Genomic DNA, 24,000 nt, shown 5'->3' on the forward strand with positions numbered 1-24,000 from the left:
AATCGAACCCAGGTCCCTGTCGCTGTGAGGCAGCAGTGCTTACCACTGAGCCACCGTGCCGCCAACTTCAGGGAATTGAGCCTTAGCCGTTAGTGCAGTGGAATCTCTCGAGGTGACAGCTGAGTAAGTCAGTCTAATCATGTGGCCTCCCCAGTGGTTTGGGAAAGTTCTTTCAGGCGACTTGAGCAAGCTGTACTGTGCCTGAACCCCTGTACCATTCCCAACACTGGGGAACGATGGGGAGTCATTGTTGGGAATCTCAGACAGGCGACTGAGGACTTGTCAAAAACAAAATCACAGCTTTTGGAAAAGTTCTAAAGTAGGCGTGGCAATTTCTGTGGGTGCACGTTGAATGGTTCAAAGCACAGGAGCACACCCGAGACTGGGGGCAGTTCTGGAGGTAGGCTGAGACAGGGCTAGGGAGGGATCTGAAACAAGGACTTTAATTTTTAACTCTGAGCAAGGGTCACCGGATCTGAAACGTTAACTCTGACCTGCTGAGCTTTTCCAGCAATTCCTGTTTTAGTTCCTGATTTACAGCATCTGGAGTTGTTTTGGTGTGTACTTCAATTTTGATGCACAGAACAAATTCAGACATCAATGTAGTGTCTGGGAATAGGGTTACTGAGTGAGTGGGGCTTGGTGCAAGAGAGATTGGTTAAACTGGAGTTCAGGCCAGCAGGAACAGCTGCATAAGAATAACAGCCTTGAGGGGACTTGATCACGGTTAATGGTTTGAGGGATCTGGGGCTGTAAGGGGGAAGGTGGAAGGCTGATCTTTCTGATGGTTATGGTGTGGGGTTGTTCATTTGTGAGATTGAGCAGAACACCAGGAATATTAAGAGGTTTACATTTGGTTGAGGAACAGCAATGGATTCAGAGTTAATGACAAAAGATTGATAACTGGATGGATCTGCGATTGATCTCCATCCCCATTTGCCCAATACAATCCCAGAAGAGGGCCCTGGTAGGAGCCTTCTGTAGCTCCAGTCACCAGCCAAGGTACAGCCTTGGGCTGACTTGGCCACACCGAGTCCAGGCTCAGAAAATCGCAGTCAGACCATGCAGGGCTCCAAAACAGAGTGACTGGATCGCAGCAGCTTCTTTAACCCAGACCGTGCTCTCTGCACATCAACATCCAATTCTGTCACCTACCTGTGTGCAGACGGCGACTTATAATTCTGGTTAGTGTAAATCTCCTCCAAGCTGAATTCCTTCTTTTTCAATCTACAAACAGGAAGATCTCAATTAATCATCACAGGAAATGAGTGAATTAGCCAGCAAAATAAGGTGCACTGGTATAAATCGCACTAACCTCTTGGGTTTGGGCAGCCCCATGGGGGTAAGATTAGTGTCTTGTTTGGGAACACCTTTCCGGATTCGGATCTGGGAGACCTTCCTCAGAGATCCCTTCGATTTGCTGACAGACTTGTCGTAAGGTACGCGTTCCTGAAGAGGACACAAAGTTGGTTACGACCAAGATCAATGTGAGGACAGGAGGAGGCCACTTCTACTGAGTTAGTTCCACCATTCAATTAGATCATAGCTATCCATCTTTAACATCATCTACACACCTTGGTCCACAAAGCCAACTATAACCAGCTCAATTTTAAAATTTCCAACTGACTCCCAGCCTCAGCAACTTTTTATGGGGATAATGGAGTGACATTGAGATTTCTGTTACAGTTCGCGTGTGAATGTTGTCAATGCACGCAACTTTAAGGTCACGACCCTTGCTTCTGGCACAACTGTCACAAGGTATCAGAGAATCTCTACGGTGCAGAAAGAAGTCATTCGGCCCATTGAGCTCACACTGACCCACCGAACAGAAACCCAATCAGACCCATCCTCCGACCCCATCTCTGTAACCCTGCACCTTCCCATGGTTAATTCACCTTAACCTACACATCCCTGAACACTATGGGTAATTTAGCATGGCCAATTCACTCTAACCTGCACATCCCTGAACACTATGGGTAATTTAGCATGGCCAATTCACCCTAACCTACACATCCCTGAACACTGTGGGTAATTTAGCATGGCCAATTCACCCTAACCTACACATCCCTGAACACTATGGGCAATTTAGCATGGCCAATTCACCCTAACCTACACATCCCTGAACACTATGGGCAATTTAGCATGGCCGATTCACTCTAACCTGCCCATCCCTGAACACTATGGGTAATTTAGCATGGCCAATTCACCCTAACCTACACATCCCTGAACACTATGGGTAATTTAGCATGGCCAATTCACCCTAACCTACACATCCCTGAACACTATGGGCAATTTAGCATGGCCGATTCACTCTAACTTGCACATCCCTGAACACTATGGGTAATTTAGCATGTCCAATTCACCCTAACCTACGCATCCCTGAACACTATGGGTAAGTTAGCATGGCCAATTCACCCTAACCTACACATCCCTGAACACTATGGGTAATTTAGCATGTCCAATTCACCCTAACCTACGCATCCCTGAACACTATGGAGCAATTTAGCATGGCCAATTCACTCTAACCTACACATCCCTGAACACTATGGGGTAATTTAGCATGGCCAATTCACCCTAACCTACACATCCCTGAACACTATGGGTAATTTAGCATGGCCAATTCACCCTAACCTACGCATCCCTGAACACTATGGGGTAATTTAGCATGGCCAATTCACCCTAACCTACACATCCCTGAACACTATGGGGTAATTTAGCATGGCCAATTCACCCTAACCTACACATCCCTGAACACTATGGGGTAATTTAGCATGGCCAATTCACCCTAACCTACACATCCCTGAATACTATGGGGTAATTTAGCATGGCCAATTCACCCTAACCTTCACATCCCTGAACACCATGGGCACCAGGACTCAGACACAGCACTCTCACCACAGCCCTTTGGAACGGCAGCAAGCCCCTTGTTCTCACGTGCCCCAATCTTCATGCTGCACAGACCACATCTCATTTACCTTTGCCACTGCCTTGCTGCATCAATCTTTATGACTGATGTGAAATCCACCCAAAACCCTGTCAGCATTAACTTTCGACAGGTATCTTCACAGTCCCCTCGTTTCCCATGCTGCTGAGCAAGGTGGGTCACTCCCCATGTCTCCACATCAGAGACTTTCTGTTACTTTGACTAATAACCAGGAAATATCCCTTTGTATTCTCCTGACGGCTTCTTTTCCCACCTGACTGTATATCACCAGATCTAACAATGTTACATCAATCTCCTCACCTGAGACACTGATACAGATTACAAATGGCTCAGGTTCAAGCACCAGTTCTTGCTTCTGATCGCTGCCTGCTAACTGATTTCTGTGAATATATTGCGCCTTGCCCCACTCTTGTGTAGCACCTTCTAACCTAATCCAGACCTACATCAGCCAACCCACCTCTCACTTACCTGCCACTGACCTAATCTGAACTACCTCCTCATCGGAGGGATAGGACGCCCTCCTGGGTCAAGGTGTTCACCCCCTAGTTGACTTGTCACAACACCAATTCTCAAACTCTGGTTCAATAATGTGGAGCCCAACATCCTGGAGTTACAGGCAGCTAAAGCAGATGATGCTGGCTGGGGGTCGCTCTCTCGCACAGGTGCGTGCACACACATACACAAACACATGCAGTGTCTCTCTCTCTCCCTGCAGCTACTACAGGCAGGGGGCTGTATGACTGGAGGGTCCCAATCTGTCCCTGGGAATGGTGATGGTCAGTATGTCCCCTTGAGCTGCCGAGCTGCTGTGTCACAAACGACACAGGACATGCACCAGTGGCAGCATCGATCCCTGTAGGTGAATCCACACACACATGGAGACAGCTTACAAAACCTTTCCCCGCACCACAGTGACCCCATTCACAGGCTTGGAAATTGTTGCCATCACTCAGGGAGAATGGAGAGTGTATGAGGAGGTGGGAGGGGCCGAGAGGGGGTGGGTCCTGTTGGAAGAGAGCAGAGCCTAGTGATCCACCAGACCTCCATGGTGGTGATTGCTACAAGAGAGCTCGTGACCCCAAAACCTGATCCAACTTGGGGTCCCAGCCCCTACAGGCTGAACAGTGCATATATATAAAGGCCACGTCAAGGTGAATGTACGCATCTCACACAATTAACTGACATTCAATCTTAGATGAAGGCCTTTCAGTCAAACCAGATGGTGTTGAATTTAAGCTTCCCAACCTGAGAAAAATCCAAAACATTCATCCTGATCCTGTCTCCTTTTCCTTTAACTGGGAATGCTGTGGTGCAGTGGCAACATCACTGGATTAGCGATCCATTGCTCTCGGCTCACGTTCTCAGGACATGGTCTCAAGTCGATCAAATTCAATTAATAATTGGAATTGGAAACTAATCTGAGTGATGGTGGCCATGAAACTGTCATCCAATGTTGGGAAGACCCATGTCCTTCAGGGACGGAAACTGCCATCCTTTCTGGGTCTGGCTTGTGTGCGACCCACAGCAGTATTGCTGACTCTCAGCTGCCCCCCTGAAATGGCAAAGAGAGCTCATTCGAAGGCAGTTAGGGATGGGCAGCCAATGTTGCCCTAGCCAACGATGGCCATATCTCATGAAAGAATTTTAAAAAGACCAAATCCATCAAGAGACATCATAGAATCCCTACAGTGTGGAAACAGGCCTTTCGGCCCAACAAATCCACACTGACCCTCCAAAGAGTAACCCACCCAGACCCACTCCCCTATCCTATTTCTTTACATTTACCCCTGACTAATGCGCCTAACCTACATATCCCTGAACGCTCTGGGCAATTTAGCACGGCCAATCCACCTGAGCTGCATATCTTTGGACTGTGGGAGGAAACCGAAGCACCCGGAGGAAACCCACGCAGACATGGGGAGAGTGTGCAAACTCCACACAGTCGCCCGAGGCTGGAATCGAACCCAAGTGCTATGAGGCAGCAGTGCTAACCACCGAGCCACAACGTGAAGTCCATGTCATGGATACAGATAAAGGAGGTGGGGTACTAATCAGCTATAATCTGATGACACGGTGGAATTTGCTCAGGGCTGCATTTCACAGCTTTTTCTCGATCTTTCTTCACATTCCATAATAATCTTTCGATCCACCAAATTTCAGTTAACCCCCAGCTCCAGCCAGGCGTCAGTGCGAGGGCTTGAACTGGGAGAGTTCTATCCTTTCACCCTGAATGGTGCAGCTCTCACACTAAGGCAGCACCTCCTTCGGCAGTAACACGGATGGATGATGAAGACCGGTCTCACTTACCTCTTTTTCTTCCGAGTGAAGTTGGGTTTCGACGTAAGTAATGCTTGGGACGAGGGGTGCAGAGGAGCTGAAGGTGCTGTCAGTAACAGTGCATCCTGGTGTTGAGGTAGGCGGGTCTGGTAAAGTGGGGTACGGCTCTTTAATGCAGGCAAAGTTCAAGGGCTGCAGGTCACTGTGGAGGAACAGCACAAAGGTTACAGCAGACCCTCCCTCAGGACCAGCCTGGTCACGGACACGAAAAATGCCCAGGAGAACAGAATCACAAAGACGGACGCCAGCAAACATTTTTCTCCACGCTCTCCTGATCCTGCAGTGTGTTGATTCAGGAATGTCTAGGTCTCAGACATCACTAGCGATCCTACCCAATTACAAGATGCTGCATGCTGCTAACATGCTTAACTGAGCACTCACCAATACAGACTGTCCAAAGGTAGGAGTGTGGGCTCATAACCAGGTCCAAGGGTCATGGTCCCTTCCTGCCCTGGCCAAGTTCATCACAATCTCGTGGGACCTAAGCTAAACATTTTCTGCTCCAACTGCCAGTAGCCAGGCTAGTACACCCTTCATCCCTAAAGCTACAAGAGGAAACCTTCACCGATAGAAACAATACAGATTGCCCAGAGGGGATAGGAGCACAATTAGAATCAAGAGATTCTCTCTTGTTCAGGTCACTCAGGTGGAACCTCCTGGTAGTAAGCAGACAGAGAATACTGAATACTGGGAGACTGAAAAGAGGCACACACTCCTCTACAACTCAGGAAGGAACACTGCAATTTTCAAAATGCAAACATGTGCATATCATTAATTATGTTCAGCAGGAGACAAAAGGACCTGAGTGGGAGAATCTGAAGGGAGACACCAGGGTCCTACACCAACTATACGTCTGAACAGAAGAACTGATTCTCCACAGCAACTGCAAACCTGCACTGAGAACAAGTATCACATAGTAACTGCACACCGGTACAGAGAGACCAGTGTTCCATAGTAACCCCACACCTGTACTGAGAACAAGTGTCACATAGTAAACACACACCTGTACTGGGAACCAGTGTTCCATAGTAACTGCACACCTGTACTGAGAACAAGTGTCACATAGTAACTGCACACCTGTACTGAGAACAAGTGTCACATAGTAACTACTCACCTGTACTGAGAACAAGTGTCACATAGTAACTGCACACCTGTACTGAGAACAAGTGTCACATAGTAACTGCACACCTGTACTGAGAACAAGTGTCACATAGTAACTGCACACCTGTACTGAGAACAAGTGTCACATAGTAACTACTCACCTGTACTGAGAACAAGTATCACATAGTAACTGCACACCTGTACTGAGAACAAGTGTCACATAGTAACTACTCACCTGTACTGAGAACAAGTGTCACATAGTAACTGCACACCTGTACTGAGAACAAGTGTCACATAGTAACTACTCACCTGTACTGAGAACAAGTGTCACATAGTAACTGCACACCTGTACTGAGAACAAGTGTCACATAGTAACTGCACACCTGTACTGAGAACAAGTGTCACATAGTAACTACTCACCTGTACTGAGAACAAGTATCACATAGTAACTGCGCACCTGTACTGAGAACAAGTGTCACACAGTAACTGCACACCTGCACTGAGAACAAGTGTCACATAGTAACTGCACACCTGTACTGAGAACAAGTGTCACATAGTAACTGCACACCTGCACTGAGAACAAGTGTCACATAGTAACTGCACACCTGTACTGAGAACAAGTGTCACATAGTAACTGCACACCTGCACTGAGAACAAGTGTCACATAGTAACTGCACACTTGTACTGAGAGACCAGTGTTCCATAGTAAGCACACACCTGTACTGAGAGACCAGTGTTCCATAGTAACCGCACACCTGTACTGAGAACAAGTGTCACATAGTAAACACACACCTGTACTGAGAACCAGTGTTCCATAGTAACTGCACACCTGTACTGAGAACAAGTGTCACATAGTAACTGCACACCTGTACTGGGAACAAGTATCACATAGTAACTGCGCACCTGTACTGAGAACAAGTGTCACATAGTAACTGCACACCTGCACTGAGAACAAGTGTCACATAGTAACTGCACACCTGCACTGAGAACAAGTGTCACATAGTAACTGCACACTTGTACTGAGAGACCAGTGTTCCATAGTAAGCACACACCTGTACTGAGAGACCAGTGTTCCATAGTAAGCACACACCTGTACTGAGAGACCAGTGTTCCATAGTAAGCACACACCTGTACTGAGAAACCAGTGTTCCATAGTAACTGCACACTTGTACTGAGAGACCAGTGTTCCATAGTAAGCACACACCTGTACTGAGAGACCAGTGTTCCATAGTAAGCACACACCTGTACTGAGAAACCAGTGTTCCATAGTAACTGCACACCTGTACTGAGAGACCAGTGTTCCATAGTAACTGCACACCTGTACTGAGAAACCAGTGTTCCATAGTAACTGCACACCTGTACTGAGAAACCAGTGTTCCATAGTAACTGCACACCTGTACTGAGAGACCAGTGTTCCATAGTAAGCACACACCTGTACTGAGAAACCAGTGTTCCATAGTAACTGCACACCTGTACTGAGAGACCAGTGTTCCATAGTAACTGCACACCTGTACTGAGAAACCAGTGTTCCATAGTAAATGCACACCTGTACTGAGAAACCAGTGTTCCATAGTAACTGCACACCTGTACTGAGAGACCAGTGTTCCATAGTAAGCACACACCTGTACTGAGAAACCAGTGTTCCATAGTAACTGCACACCTGTACTGAGAAACCAGTGTTCCATAGTAACTGCACACCTGTAATGAGAGACCAGTGTTCCATAGTAACTGCACACCTGTACTGAGAGACCAGTGTTCCATAGTAACTGCACACCTGTACTGAGAGACCAGTGTTCCATAGTAAGCACACACCTGTACTGAGAGACCAGTGTTCCATAGTAACTGCACACCTGTACTGAGAACCAGTGTTCCATAGTAACTGCACACCTGTACTGAGAAACCAGTGTTCCATAGTAACTGCACACCTGTACTGAGAGACCAGTGTTCCATAGTAACTGCACACCTGTACTGAGAAACCAGTGTTCCATAGTAACTGCACACCTGTACTGAGAAACCAGTGTTCCATAGTAACTGCACACCTGTACTGAGAGACCACTGTTCCATAGTAAGCACACACCTGTACTGAGAAACCAGTGTTCCATAGTAACTGCACACCTGTACTGAGAAACCAGTGTTCCATAGTAACTGCACACCTGTACTGAGAGACCAGTGTTCCATAGTAAGCACACACCTGTACTGAGAACCAGTGTTCCATAGTAACTGCACACTTGTACTGACAACCAGTGTTCCATAGTAACTGCACACCTGTACTGAGAAACCAGTGTTCCATAGTAACTGCACACCTGCACTGAGAGACCAGTGTTCCATAGTAAGCACACACCTGTACTGAGAACCAGTGTTCCATAGTAACTGCACACCTGCACTGAGAACAAGTGTCACATAGAAACTGCACACCTGTACTGAGAACCAGTGTTCCATAGAAACTGCTCACCTGTACTGAGAGACCAGTGTCCCATAGCCACTGCACACCTGTACTGAGAACCAGTGTTCCATAGAAACTGCACACCTGTACTGAGAGACCAGTGTTCCATAGTAAGCACACACCTGTACTGAGAAACCAGTGTTCCATAGTAACTGCACACCTGTACTGAGAGACCAGTGTTCCATAGTAACTGCACACCTGTACTGAGAAACCAGTGTTCCATAGTAACTGCACACCTGTACTGAGAGACCAGTGTTCCATAGTAAGCACACACCTGTACTGAGAAACCAGTGTTCCATAGCAACTGCACACCTGTACTGAGAAACCAGTGTCCCATAGCAACTGCACACCTGTACTGAGAAACCAGTGTCCCATAGCAACTGCACACCTGTACAGAGAAACCAGTGTTCCATAGCAACTGCACACCTGTACAGAGAAACCAGTGTTCCATAGTAACTGCACAACTGCACTGAGAGACCAGTGTTCCACGGTAACTGCACACCTGTACTGAGAAACCAGTGTTCCATAGTAAGCACACCTGTACTGAGAGACCAGTGTTCCATAGTATCGGCACACCTGTACTGAGAAACTAGTGTTCCATGGTAACTGCACACCTGCACTGAGAACCAGTGTTCCACAGTAACTGCACACCTGTACTGAGAGACCAGTGTTCCATAGTAACTGCACACCTGTACTGAGAAACCAGTGTTCCATAGTAACTGCACACCTGTACTGAGAGACCAGTGTTCCATAGTAAGCACACACCTGTACTGAGAAACCAGTGTTCCATAGTAACTGCACACCTGTACTGAGAGACCAGTGTTCCATAGTAACTGCACACCTGTACTGAGAGACCAGTGTTCCATAGTAAGCACACACCTGTACTGAGAACCAGTGTTCCATAGTAACTGCACACTTGTACTGACAACCAGTGTTCCATAGTAACTGTACACCTGTACTGAGAAACCAGTGTTCCATAGTAACTGCACACCTGCACTGAGAGACCAGTGTTCCATAGTAAGCACACACCTGTACTGAGAACCAGTGTTCCATAGTAACTGCACACCTGTACTGAGAAACCAGTGTTCCATAGTAACTGCACACCTGCACTGAGAGACCAGTGTTCCATAGTAACTGTACACCTGTACTGAGAAACCAGTGTTCCATAGTAACTGCACACCTGTACTGAGAGACCAGTGTTCCATAGTAACTGCACACCTGTACTGAGAGACCAGTGTTCCATAGTAAGCACACACCTGTACTGAGAACCAGTGTTCCATAGTAACTGCACACTTGTACTGACAACCAGTGTTCCATAGTAACTGCACACCTGTAATGAGAAACCAGTGTCACATAGTAAATGCGCACCTATCCTGAGAAACCAGTGTCCCATAGCAACCGCACACCGGTACTGAAAAACCAGTGTCACATAGCAACTGTACACCTGTACTGAGAGACCAGTGTTCCATAGTAACTGTGCACCTGTACTGAGAGACCAGTGTCCCATAGCAACCGCACACCTGTACCGAGAAACCAGTGTCACATAGTAACTACGCACCTGTACTGAGAAACCAGTGTCACATAGGAACCGCTCACGTGTACAGAGAACCAGAGTTCCATAGTAAGCAGACACCTGTACTGAGAGACCAGTGTTGCATAGTAACCACACATCTGTACTGAGAAACCAGTGTTCCATAGCAACTGCAAACCTGTACCGAGAAACCAGTTTTCCATAGTAACTGCACATCTGTACTGAGAAACCAGAGTTCCGTAGCAACTGCACACCTGTACCGAGAAACCAGAGTTCCATAGCAACTGCACACCTGTACCGAGAAACCAGTGTTCCATAGTAACTGCACACCTGTACCGAGAACTGGTGCTCCATAGTAACTGTGCACCCGAACTGAGAAACCAGTGTTCCATAGTAACTGCGCACCTGTACTGAGAAACCAGTGTCACATAGCTACTGCGCACCTGTACTGAGAAACCAGTGTCACATAGCTACTGCGCACCTGTACTGAGAAACCAGTGTCACATAGCAACTGCACACCTGTACTGAGAAACCAGTGTTCCATAGCAATGGCTCACCTGTACTGAGAAACCAGTGTTCCATAGTAACTGCGCACCTGTACTGAGAAACCAGTGTTCCATAGCAACTGCACACCTGTACTGAGAAACCAGTGTTCCATACTAACTGCACACCTGCACTGAGAGACCAGTGTTCCATAGTAAGCACACACCTGTACTGAGAACCAGTGTTCCATAGTAACTGCACACCTGTACTGAGAAACCAGTGTTCCATAGTAACTGCACACCTGTACTGAGAAACCAGTGTTCCATAGTAAGCACACACCTGTACTGAGAGACCAGTGTTCCATAGTAACTGCACACCTGTACTGAGAAACCAGTGTTCCATAGTAAGCACACACCTGTAATGAGAAACCAGTGTTCCATAGTAACTGCACACCTGCACTGAGAGACCAGTGTTCCATAGTAACTGCACACTTGTACTGACAACCAGTGTTCCATAGTAACTGCAAACCTGTACTGAGAACCAGTGTTCCATAGTAACTGCACACCTGCACTGAGAACCAGTGTTCCATAGTAACTGCACACCTGTAATGAGAAACCAGTGTCACATAGTAAATGCGCACCTATCCTGAGAAACCAGTGTCCCATAGCAACCGCACACCGGTACTGAAAAACCAGTGTCACATAGCAACTGTACACCTGTACTGAGAGACCAGTGTTCCATAGTAACTGTGCACCTGTACTGAGAGACCAGTGTCCCATAGCAACCGCACACCTGTACTGAGAAACCAGTGTCACATAGCAACCGCTCACGTGTACAGAGAACCAGAGTTCCATAGTAAGCAGACACCTGTACTGAGAGACCAGTGTTGCATAGTAACCACACATCTGTACTGAGAAACCAGTGTTCCATAGCAACTGCAAACCTGTACCGAGAAACCAGTTTTCCATAGTAACTGCACATCTGTACTGAGAAACCAGAGTTCCGTAGCAACTGCACACCTGTACCGAGAAACCAGAGTTCCATAGCAACTGCACACCTGTACCGAGAAACCAGTGTTCCATAGTAACTGCACACCTGTACTGAGAACTGGTGCTCCATAGTAACTGTGCACCCGAACTGAGAAACCAGTGTTCCATAGTAACTGCGCACCTGTACTGAGAAACCAGTGTTCCATAGCAACTGCACACCTGTACTGAGAAACCAGTGTTCCATAGTAACTGCACACCTGTACTGAGAGACCAGTGTTCCATAGTAAGCACACACCTGTACTGAGAACCAGTGTTCCATAGTAAGCACACACCTGTACTGAGAACCAGTGTTCCATAGTAACTGCACACCTGTACTGAGAGACCAGTGTTCCATAGTAACTGCACACCTGTACTGAGAAACCAGTGTTCCATAGTAACTGCACACCTGTACTGAGAGACCAGTGTTCCATAGTAAGCACACACCTGTACTGAGAACCAGTGTTCCATAGTAAGCACACACCTGTACTGAGAACCAGTGTTCCATAGTAAGCACACACCTGTACTGAGAACCAGTGTTCCATAGTAACTGCACACCTGTACTGAGAGACCAGTGTTCCATAGTAACTGCTCACCTGTACTGAGAGACCAGTGTTCCATAGTAAGCACACACCTGTACTGAGAACCAGTGTTCCATAGTAACTGCACACCTGTACTGAGAGACCAGTGTTCCATAGTAACTGCACACCTGTACTGAGAGACCAGTGTTCCATAGTAACTGCACACCTGTACGGAGAACCAGTGTTCCATAGTAACGGCACACCTGTACGGAGAACCAGTGTTCCATAGTAACGGCACACTTGTACTGACAACCAGTGTTCCATAGTAACTGCAAACCTGTACTGAGAACCAGTGTTCCATTGTAACTCTGCACCTGTACTGAGAAGCAGTGTTCCATAGTAACTGCAAACCTGCACTGAAAACAAGTATCACATAGTAACTGCACACCTGTACTGAGAACCAGTGTTCCATAGCAAATGCACACCTGTATTGAAAAACCAATGTCACATAGCAACTGCAAAACTGTACTGAGAAACCAGTGTTCCATAGTAACTGCACACCTGCACTGAGAACAAGTGTCACATAGTAACTGCAAACCTGTACTGAGAACCAGTGTTCCATAGTAACTGCACACCTGTACTGAGAAGCAGTGTTCCATAGTAAATGTGCACCTGTCCTGAGAAACAAGTGTTCCATAGTAACTGCACACCTGTAATGAGAAACCAGTGTCACATAGTAAATGCACACCTATCCTGAGAAACCAGTGTCCCATAGCAACCGCACACCGGTACTGAAAAACCAGTGTCACATAGCAACTGTACACCTGTACTGAGAGACCAGTGTTCCATAGTAACTGTGCACCTGTACTGAGAGACCAGTGTCCCATAGCAACCGCACACCTGTACCGAGAAACCAGTGTCACATAGTAACTACGCACCTGTACTGAGAAACCAGTGTCACATAGCAACCGCTCACGTGTACAGAGAACCAGAGTTCCATAGTAAGCAGACACCTGTACTGAGAGACCAGTGTTGCATAGTAACCACACATCTGTACTGAGAAACCAGTGTTCCATAGCAACTGCAAACCTGTACCGAGAAACCAGTTTTCCATAGTAACTGCACATCTGTACTGAGAAACCAGAGTTCCGTAGCAACTGCACACCTGTACCGAGAAACCAGTGTTCCATAGTAACTGCACACCTGTACTAAGAATTAGTGTTCCATAGTAAGTGCACACCTGTACTGAGAACTGGTGCTCCATAGTAACTGTGCACCCGAACTGAGAAACCAGTGTTCCATAGTAACTGCGCACCTGTACTGAGAAACCAGTGTCACATAGCTACTGCGCACCTGTACTGAGAAACCAGTGTCACATAGCAACTGCACACCTGTACTGAGAAACCAGTGTCACATAGCAATGGCTCACCTGTACTGAGAAACCAGTGTTCCATAGCAACTGCACACCTGTACTGAGAAACCAGTGTTCCATAGTAACTGCGCACCTGTACTGAGAAACCAGTGTCACATAGCAACTGCGCACCTGTACTGAGAAACCAGTGTCACATAGCAACTGCACACCTGTACTGAGAACCAGTGTCACATAGCAACTGCACACCTGTACTGAGAACCAGTGTCACATAGCAACTGCACACCTGTACTGAGAGACCAGTGTCACATAGCAACTGCACACCTGTACTGAGAAACCAGTGTTCCATAGCAACTGCAAACCTGTACCGAGAAACCAGTGTCACATAGCAACTGCGCACCTGTACTGAGAACCAGTGTCACATAGCAACTGCACACCTGTACTGAGAGACCAGTGTTGCATAGTAACCACACATCTGTACTGAGAAACCAGTATTCCATAGCAACTGCAAACCTGTACCGAGAAACCAGTTTTCCATAGTAACTGCACATCTGTACTGAGAAACCAGAGTTCCATAGTAACCGCACACCTGTAATGAGAACCACTGCTCAATAGCAACTGTACACCTGTACTGAGAACCAGTGTTCCATAGTAAGCACACACCTGTACTGAGAACCAGTGTTCACTAGTAACTGCACACCTGTACTGAGAAATCAGTGTACCATAGTAACTGCACACCTGAAGTAAGAGACCAATGTCCCATAGCAACTGCACACCTGTACCGAGAACATAGAACAATACAGCACAGAACAGGCCCTTCGGCCCACGATGTTGTGCTGAACATTTGTCCGAGCTTAAGCATCTATCCATGTACCTATCCAATTGCCGCTTAAAGGTCACCAATGATTCTGACTCTGCCACTCCCACAGGCAGCGCATTCCATGCCCCCACCACTCTCTGGGTGAAGAATCCACCCCTGACATCCCCCCATACCTTCCACCCTTCACCTTAAATTTATGTCCCCTTGTAACACTCTGTGGTACCCGGGGAAAAAGTTTCTGACTGTCTACTCTATCTATTCCTCTGATCATCTTATAAACCTCTATCAAGCCACCCCTCATCCTTCGCCGTTCCAATGAGAAAAGGCCTAGCACTCTCAACCTATCCTCGTACGATCTACTCTCCATTCCAGGCAACATCCTGGTAAATCTCCTCTGCACCCTCTCCAAAGCTTCCACATCTTTCCTAAAGTGAGGCGACCAGAACTGCACACAGTACTCCAAATGTGGCCTGACCAAGGTCCTATACAGCTGCAACATCACTTCACAACTCTCGAATTCAATCCCTCTGCTAATGAACGCAAATACACCATAGGCCTTCTTAAAAGCTCTATCCACCTAAGTGGCAACTTTCAAAGATCTATGAACATAGACCCCAAGATCCCTGTGCTCCTCCACCTTACTAAGAACCCTACCGTTAACCCTGTATTCCGCATTCTTATTTGTCCTTCCAAAATGGACAACCTCACACTTGACAGGGTTGAACTACATCTGCCACTCCTCAGCCCAGCTCTGCATCATATCTAAGTCCCATAGCAACCGCACACCTGTACTGAGAAACCAGTGTTCCACAGAAACTGCACACCTGTAGTGAGAAACCAGTGTCCCATAGCAACTGCACACCTGTACAGAGAAACCAGTGTCCCATAGCAACTGCACACCTGTACAGAGAAACCAGTGTTCCATAGCAACTGCACACCTGTACTGAGAAACCAGTGTCCCATAGCAACTGCACACCTGTACTGAGAAACCAGTGTCCCATAGCAACTGCACACCTGTACAGAGAAACCAGTGTTCCATAGCAACTGCACACCTGTACAGAGAAACCAGTGTCCCATAGCAACTGCACACCTGTACAGAGAAACCAGTGTTCCATAGCAACTGCACACCTGTACAGAGAAACCAGTGTTCCATAGTAACTGCACAACTGCACTGAGAGACCAGTGTTCCACGGTAACTGCACACCTGTACTGAGAAACCAGTGTTCCATAGTAAGCACACCTGTACTGAGAGACCAGTGTTCCATAGTATCGGCACACCTGTACTGAGAAACTAGTGTTCCATGGTAACTGCACACCTGCACTGAGAACCAGTGTTCCACAGTAACTGCACACCTGTACTGAGAAACCAGTGTCCCCAATAGCAACTGCACACTTGTACTGAGAACTAGTGTTTCATAGAAAGCACACACCTGTACTGAGAACCTGTGTTCCAAAGTAACTGCACACCTGGAAAGAGAAACCATTGTCCCATCGTAACTGCACACCTGTACTGAAAAATCAGTGTCACATAGCAACTGCACAACTGTACTGAGAAACCAGTGTTCCATACTAACTGCGCACCTGTACTGAGAGACCAGTGTCACATAGCAACTGCACACCTGTACTGAGAGACCAGTGTCACATAGCAACTGCACACCTGTACTGAGAAACCAGTGTTCCATAGCAACTGCAAACCTGTACCGAGAAACCAGTGTCACATAGCAACTGCGCACCTGTACTGAGAACCAGTGTCACATAGCAACTGCACACCTGTACTGAGAGACCAGTGTTGCATAGTAACCACACATCTGTACTGAGAAACCAGTATTCCATAGCAACTGCAAACCTGTACCGAGAAACCAGTTTTCCATAGTAACTGCACATCTGTACTGAGAAACCAGAGTTCCATAGTAACCGCACACCTGTAATGAGAACCACTGCTCAATAGCAACTGTACACCTGTACTGAGAACCAGTGTTCCATAGTAAGCACACACCTGTACTGAGAACCAGTGTTCACTAGTAACTGCACACCTGTACTGAGAAATCAGTGTACCATAGTAACTGCACACCTGAAGTAAGAGACCAATGTCCCATAGCAACTGCACACCTGTACCGAGAACATAGAACAATACAGCACAGAACAGGCCCTTCGGCCCACGATGTTGTGCTGAACATTTGTCCGAGCTTAAGCATCTATCCATGTACCTATCCAATTGCCGCTTAAAGGTCACCAATGATTCTGACTCTGCCACTCCCACAGGCAGCGCATTCCATGCCCCCACCACTCTCTGGGTGAAGAATCCACCCCTGACATCCCCCCATACCTTCCACCCTTCACCTTAAATTTATGTCCCCTTGTAACACTCTGTGGTACCCGGGGAAAAAGTTTCTGACTGTCTACTCTATCTATTCCTCTGATCATCTTATAAACCTCTATCAAGCCACCCCTCATCCTTCGCCGTTCCAATGAGAAAAGGCCTAGCACTCTCAACCTATCCTCGTACGATCTACTCTCCATTCCAGGCAACATCCTGGTAAATCTCCTCTGCACCCTCTCCAAAGCTTCCACATCTTTCCTAAAGTGAGGCGACCAGAACTGCACACAGTACTCCAAATGTGGCCTGACCAAGGTCCTATACAGCTGCAACATCACTTCACAACTCTCGAATTCAATCCCTCTGCTAATGAACGCAAATACACCATAGGCCTTCTTAAAAGCTCTATCCACCTAAGTGGCAACTTTCAAAGATCTATGAACATAGACCCCAAGATCCCTGTGCTCCTCCACCTTACTAAGAACCCTACCGTTAACCCTGTATTCCGCATTCTTATTTGTCCTTCCAAAATGGACAACCTCACACTTGACAGGGTTGAACTCCATCTGCCACTCCTCAGCCCAGCTCTGCATCATATCTAAGTCCCATAGCAACCGCACACCTGTACTGAGAAACCAGTGTTCCACAGAAACTGCACACCTGTAGTGAGAAACCAGTGTCCCATAGCAACTGCACACCTGTACAGAGAAACCAGTGTCCCATAGCAACTGCACACCTGTACAGAGAAACCAGTGTTCCATAGCAACTGCACACCTGTACTGAGAAACCAGTGTCCCATAGCAACTGCACACCTGTACTGAGAAACCAGTGTCCCATAGCAACTGCACACCTGTACAGAGAAACCAGTGTTCCATAGCAACTGCACACCTGTACAGAGAAACCAGTGTTCCATAGTAACTGCACAACTGCACTGAGAGACCAGTGTTCCACGGTAACTGCACACCTGTACTGAGAAACCAGTGTTCCATAGTAAGCACACCTGTACTGAGAGACCAGTGTTCCATAGTATCGGCACACCTGTACTGAGAAACTAGTGTTCCATGGTAACTGCACACCTGCACTGAGAACCAGTGTTCCACAGTAACTGCACACCTGTACTGAGAAACCAGTGTCCCCAATAGCAACTGCACACTTGTACTGAGAACTAGTGTTTCATAGAAAGCACACACCTGTACTGAGAACCTGTGTTCCAAAGTAACTGCACACCTGGAAAGAGAAACCATTGTCCCATCGTAACTGCACACCTGTACTGAAAAATCAGTGTCACATAGCAACTGCACAACTGTACTGAGAAACCAGTGTTCCATACTAACTGCGCACCTGTACTGAGAGACCAGTGTCACATAGCAACTGCACACCTGTACTGAGAGACCAGTGTCACATAGCAACTGCACACCTGTACTGAGAAACCAGTGTTCCATAGCAACTGCAAACCTGTACCGAGAAACCAGTGTCACATAGCAACTGCGCACCTGTACTGAGAACCAGTGTCACATAGCAACTGCACACCTGTACTGAGAGACCAGTGTTGCATAGTAACCACACATCTGTACTGAGAAACCAGTATTCCATAGCAACTGCAAACCTGTACCGAGAAACCAGTTTTCCATAGTAACTGCACATCTGTACTGAGAAACCAGAGTTCCATAGTAACCGCACACCTGTAATGAGAACCACTGCTCAATAGCAACTGTACACCTGTACTGAGAACCAGTGTTCCATAGTAAGCACACACCTGTACTGAGAACCAGTGTTCACTAGTAACTGCACACCTGTACTGAGAAATCAGTGTACCATAGTAACTGCACACCTGAAGTAAGAGACCAATGTCCCATAGCAACTGCACACCTGTACCGAGAACATAGAACAATACAGCACAGAACAGGCCCTTCGGCCCACGATGTTGTGCTGAACATTTGTCCGAGCTTAAGCATCTATCCATGTACCTATCCAATTGCCGCTTAAAGGTCACCAATGATTCTGACTCTGCCACTCCCACAGGCAGCGCATTCCATGCCCCCACCACTCTCTGGGTGAAGAATCCACCCCTGACATCCCCCCATACCTTCCACCCTTCACCTTAAATTTATGTCCCCTTGTAACACTCTGTGGTACCCGGGGAAAAAGTTTCTGACTGTCTACTCTATCTATTCCTCTGATCATCTTATAAACCTCTATCAAGCCACCCCTCATCCTTCGCCGTTCCAATGAGAAAAGGCCTAGCACTCTCAACCTATCCTCGTACGATCTACTCTCCATTCCAGGCAACATCCTGGTAAATCTCCTCTGCACCCTCTCCAAAGCTTCCACATCTTTCCTAAAGTGAGGCGACCAGAACTGCACACAGTACTCCAAATGTGGCCTGACCAAGGTCCTATACAGCTGCAACATCACTTCACAACTCTCGAATTCAATCCCTCTGCTAATGAACGCAAATACACCATAGGCCTTCTTAAAAGCTCTATCCACCTAAGTGGCAACTTTCAAAGATCTATGAACATAGACCCCAAGATCCCTGTGCTCCTCCACCTTACTAAGAACCCTACCGTTAACCCTGTATTCCGCATTCTTATTTGTCCTTCCAAAATGGACAACCTCACACTTGACAGGGTTGAACTCCATCTGCCACTCCTCAGCCCAGCTCTGCATCATATCTAAGTCCCATAGCAACCGCACACCTGTACTGAGAAACCAGTGTTCCACAGAAACTGCACACCTGTAGTGAGAAACCAGTGTCCCATAGCAACTGCACACCTGTACAGAGAAACCAGTGTCCCATAGCAACTGCACACCTGTACAGAGAAACCAGTGTTCCATAGCAACTGCACACCTGTACTGAGAAACCAGTGTCCCATAGCAACTGCACACCTGTACTGAGAAACCAGTGTCCCATAGCAACTGCACACCTGTCCTGAGAAACCAGTGTTCCATACTAACTGCGCACCTGTACAGAGAAACCAGTGTCCCATAGCTACTGCTCGCCTGTACTGAGAAATCAGTGTCCCATAGCAACTGCACACCTGTACAGAGAAACCAGTGTCCCATAGCAACTGCACACCTGTACAGAGAAACCAGTGTTCCATAGCAACTGCACACCTGTACTGAGAAACCAGTGTCCCATAGCTACTGCTCGCCTGTACTGAGAAATCAGTGTCCCATAGCAACTGCACACCTGTCCTGAGAAACCAGTGTTCCATACTAACTGCGCACCTGTAATGAGAAACCAGTGTCCCATAGCTACTGCTCGCCTGTACTGAGAAATCAGTGTCCCATAGCAACTGCACACCTGTCCTGAGAAACCAGTGTTCCATAGTAACCGCACACCTGTACTGAGAAACCAGTGTTCCATAGTAACTGTGCGCCTGTAATGAGAAACCAGTGTTCCATAGCTACTGCTCACCTGTACTGAGAAACCAGTATTCTATAGTAATTGTGCACCTCTACTGAGAAACTGGTGCGCCATAGCAAGGGCACACCTGTGCTGAGAACCAGTGTTCCATAGTAACTGCACACCTGTACTGAGAAACAAGTGTTCCATAGTAACTGGGCACCTGTAATGAGAAACCAGTGTCCCATAGCTACTGGTCACCTGTACTGAGAACCAGTGATCCATAGTAACTGTGCACCTGTAATGAGAAACCAGTGTCCCATAGATACTGCTCACCTGTACTGAGAACCAATGATCCATAGTAACTGTGCACCTGTTATGAGAAACCAGTGTCCCATAGCCACTGCTCACCTGTACTGAGAAACCAGTGTTCCATAGTAACTGTGCGCCTGTAATGAGAAACCAGTGTTCCATAGCTACTGCTCACCTGTACTGAGAAACCAGTATTCTATAGTAATTGTGCACCTCTACTGAGAAACTGGTGCGCCATAGCAAGGGCACACCTGTGCTGAGAACCAGTGTTCCATAGTAACTGCACACCTGTACTGAGAAATCAGTGATCCATAGTAACTGTGCACCTGTAATGAGAAACCAGTGTCCCATAGCTACTGCTCACCTGTACTGAGAAACCAGTGTTCCATAGTAATTTTGCACCTGTACTGAGAAACTGGTGCGCCATAGCAAGGGCACACCTGTACTGAGAAACAAGTGTTCCATAGTAACTGGGCACCTGTAATGAGAAACCAGTGTCCCATAGCTACTGGTCACCTGTACTGAGAACCAGTGATCCATAGTAACTGTGCACCTGTAATGAGAAACCAGTGTCCCATAGCTACTGCTCACCTGTACTGAGAAACCAGTGTTCCATAGTAATTTTGCACCTGTACTGAGAAACTGGTGCGCCATAGCAAGGGCACACCTGTACTGAGAAACAAGTGTTCCATAGTAACTGGGCACCTGTAATGAGAAACCAGTGTCCCATAGCTACTGGTCACCTGTACTGAGAACCAGTGATCCATAGTAACTGTGCACCTGTAATGAGAAACCAGTGTCCCATAGATACTGCTCACCTGTACTGAGAACCAATGATCCATAGTAACTGTGCACCTGTTATGAGAAACCAGTGTCCCATAGCCACTGCTCACCTGTACTGAGAAACCAGTGTTCCATAGTAATTGTGCACCTGTACTGAGAAACTGGTGCGCCATAGCAAGGGCACACCTGTACTGAGAAACCAGTGTTCCATAGTAACTGCACACCTCTCCTGAGAAACTGGTGCGCCATAGCTACTGCTCACCTGTACTGAGAAAACGGTGTTCCATAGTAACTGCGCACTTGTACTGAGAAACTGGTGCCCCATAACGACTGCACACCTGTACTGAGGAATCAATGTCCCATAGCAACCGCTCACCTATACTGAGAAACCAGTGACCCATAGCAACCATACACCTGTACTAAGAAAGCAATGTCCCATAGCAACCATACACCTGTACTGAGAAACCAGTGTTCCATAGCAACCGCACACCTGGACTGAGATACTGGTGTTCTACAATGACCGCACACCTGTACTGAGAAACCAGCGTCCTGCTGTCACCCATACAAGCTGTTCTGACACTTATATTCTCTTAGTGCTCTGCAGAATTAGCAAGGACTTGGCTTCACTCATATTGGTTCCATTTCCAGCGATGATATTGGACGGATGGAAACTGAATAAACGAAGAGAAACTCAGTGTGTTGATAAGTGAATCCTTCAAAACGACGTGTAAGGGTTTTTGGGTGCGATGGTGGGGTGGTTGAAAGGCAGGAAAACCGCTGATGTGAGAGATAAAAGACTGTTGCATCATGAAAAGACACACAATGTTGGAAAACAGTTACAAAGGGCTAAATCCCTCAACATTGCAAAATCTAGAATTGGAACCGAACAGCTAAGGATTTTAACTTCAGTCCACAGCACGCCAATTTCAGAAAGCTTTAAGTGAAAAATCTTGCAGGTAGTCTTCTGTCAGCGCTATTTACGCTCAAGTCTGAACAGAACCTGAACATTCATTGCACTCCATTGACATGTACACTTGATTCCTGCCAAGACAAGCACCAATCATCGTCTGCGCTGTTTTGTTCATTACTAAATCAAATGCTATTTCACAGTGAAAGGAGTCAAAGGAACAGAAAGCTGTGTACATACCTAGCTGCTCAGAGGAAGGGGCTTCTTACTTGGTGCTAAGATACACAGAGGCTGTTAACTGGTAATGGGGGGGATGGGGAGATCCAGGTTTGGTGATCAGTGGGGGGGGGGGGGGGGCGGTGGTCAGTGACAGGGAAGGAGGCTGGAGGGAGGTGACCCTGTTAAGGTGACATTAAGAGCTGAGTCCTCACAGTTGGCAATCAATGGCTTTACTGCATTAGACCAGAAAGGTGTGAGAGATTAGGAAGGGAAATGGCTTATTGGCATTTGTGGCAGGTGGATTAGTATAGAAGAACAAAGATACCTTGCTACAACTGAATAGGGCCTTGTTGAGATGACATCCGCAATGCAGGGCACAGTTTCGATCGGATGAATGGACTTGCTTTGGATGTGGTACTGCAAAGATTCACCGGATTAGCCCCTGGGATGAAGGGATTTCCTTGCAGGAAACTCAAGAAATTGGGATTTTACTCTTGGGAGTTTAGTAAAGTGAAGATCTTACTGAGATCTCCCAAATCACTGAGCTTGCTTCCCCCAGGAAGGGACCACCATTTTGGACTCAGTTAAAGAATCTTTTGTGACCTGTGAAGAATTGCTGTGAATCTTTGGAATTAAAATAATGAAGGGCATCAATAAGATGAGGGTGGGGGTGTCCAAAACTAGAGGGCATATATTTAAGGTGAGAGGGGAAAGATTTAAAGGGACCTGAGGGGCAGCTTTTTCATGCAGAGGGTGGTTGTATTTGGAATTAATTGCCAGAGGAAGTGGTGGAAGGAGATACAATGACAACATTGAAAAGACATTTGGACAGGCACACGAATAGCAAAGGTTTAGAGCGATATGAGCCAAACACAGGCAAATGGGAATAGTTTAGTTTGGGAAACTTGGTCGGCACGGACTAGTCAGACCGAAGGGTCTGTTTCCATGCTGTATGACTCTCTGCCCTGGAGAGCTCCATTGAACATACTTTTAAAAAATCTGTCAGCTTGACTCAGCCTTGCGTCTTATGAATTCACAGTAAAATGGTGGGCAGACAGGAAAATAACGCAAGGTAGATGATCAGCTACGACCACAGAACAGTAGATAATGCTGGATGGACCGAATGGCCTACTCCTGCATTCTATCTTCTTATGGAAGGAATAAAGTGGGTCACAAATGAATCTTTAACGAAAAAATCATGGAACAACAATAGCCTGAAAAGTAATGAGGTGAGAATAAAGATCAGATCGTTAGGTACCTGAACGGTCAGGGACCAGACAGTTGGGAAATTGCTCTAGGTTCAGTCCCTGAAGCCTGTACTGCCATTCAACGAGATCGTAGCTGACCTGTACACCTCAAAATCGAGGATAAACAAAATGCCTCAGTTTTGAAAACAGCAGAAAGATAATCAAATTAATTTGCCCCTAATGCAACAGCATGTTAAACAAAACTGGGGATGGTAACTCTCAAAAGGCCTCTGGAAGAATTGGACCGATATTTCAATATTACAGGATATAACGTATTTGGAAACAATATGGA

The 24,000-nt window shown here is 46.9% G+C and overlaps 1 protein-coding gene across 4 annotated transcripts in view; it reads right to left on the reverse strand.

The window, feature by feature from the left end:
- The window catches only part of LOC140487810 (uncharacterized), a 96,732-nt gene that overhangs the window by 6,303 nt on the left and 66,429 nt on the right, over window positions 1–24,000 (reverse strand). For all 4 annotated transcript variants that reach the window (XM_072587091.1, XM_072587088.1, XM_072587089.1 and 1 more), the window contains 3 exons: window positions 5,252–5,423; window positions 1,316–1,449; window positions 1,156–1,227 (listed from right to left, as the gene is read on the reverse strand). In XM_072587091.1, the coding sequence (XP_072443192.1) occupies window positions 1,156–1,227; window positions 1,316–1,449; window positions 5,252–5,423 (378 nt within the window). The remainder of the gene's footprint in view (window positions 1–1,155; window positions 1,228–1,315; window positions 1,450–5,251; window positions 5,424–24,000) is intronic.

Source organism: Chiloscyllium punctatum, chromosome 17, assembly GCF_047496795.1.
Source record: "Chiloscyllium punctatum isolate Juve2018m chromosome 17, sChiPun1.3, whole genome shotgun sequence".
NCBI lineage: Eukaryota > Metazoa > Chordata > Chondrichthyes > Orectolobiformes > Hemiscylliidae > Chiloscyllium > Chiloscyllium punctatum.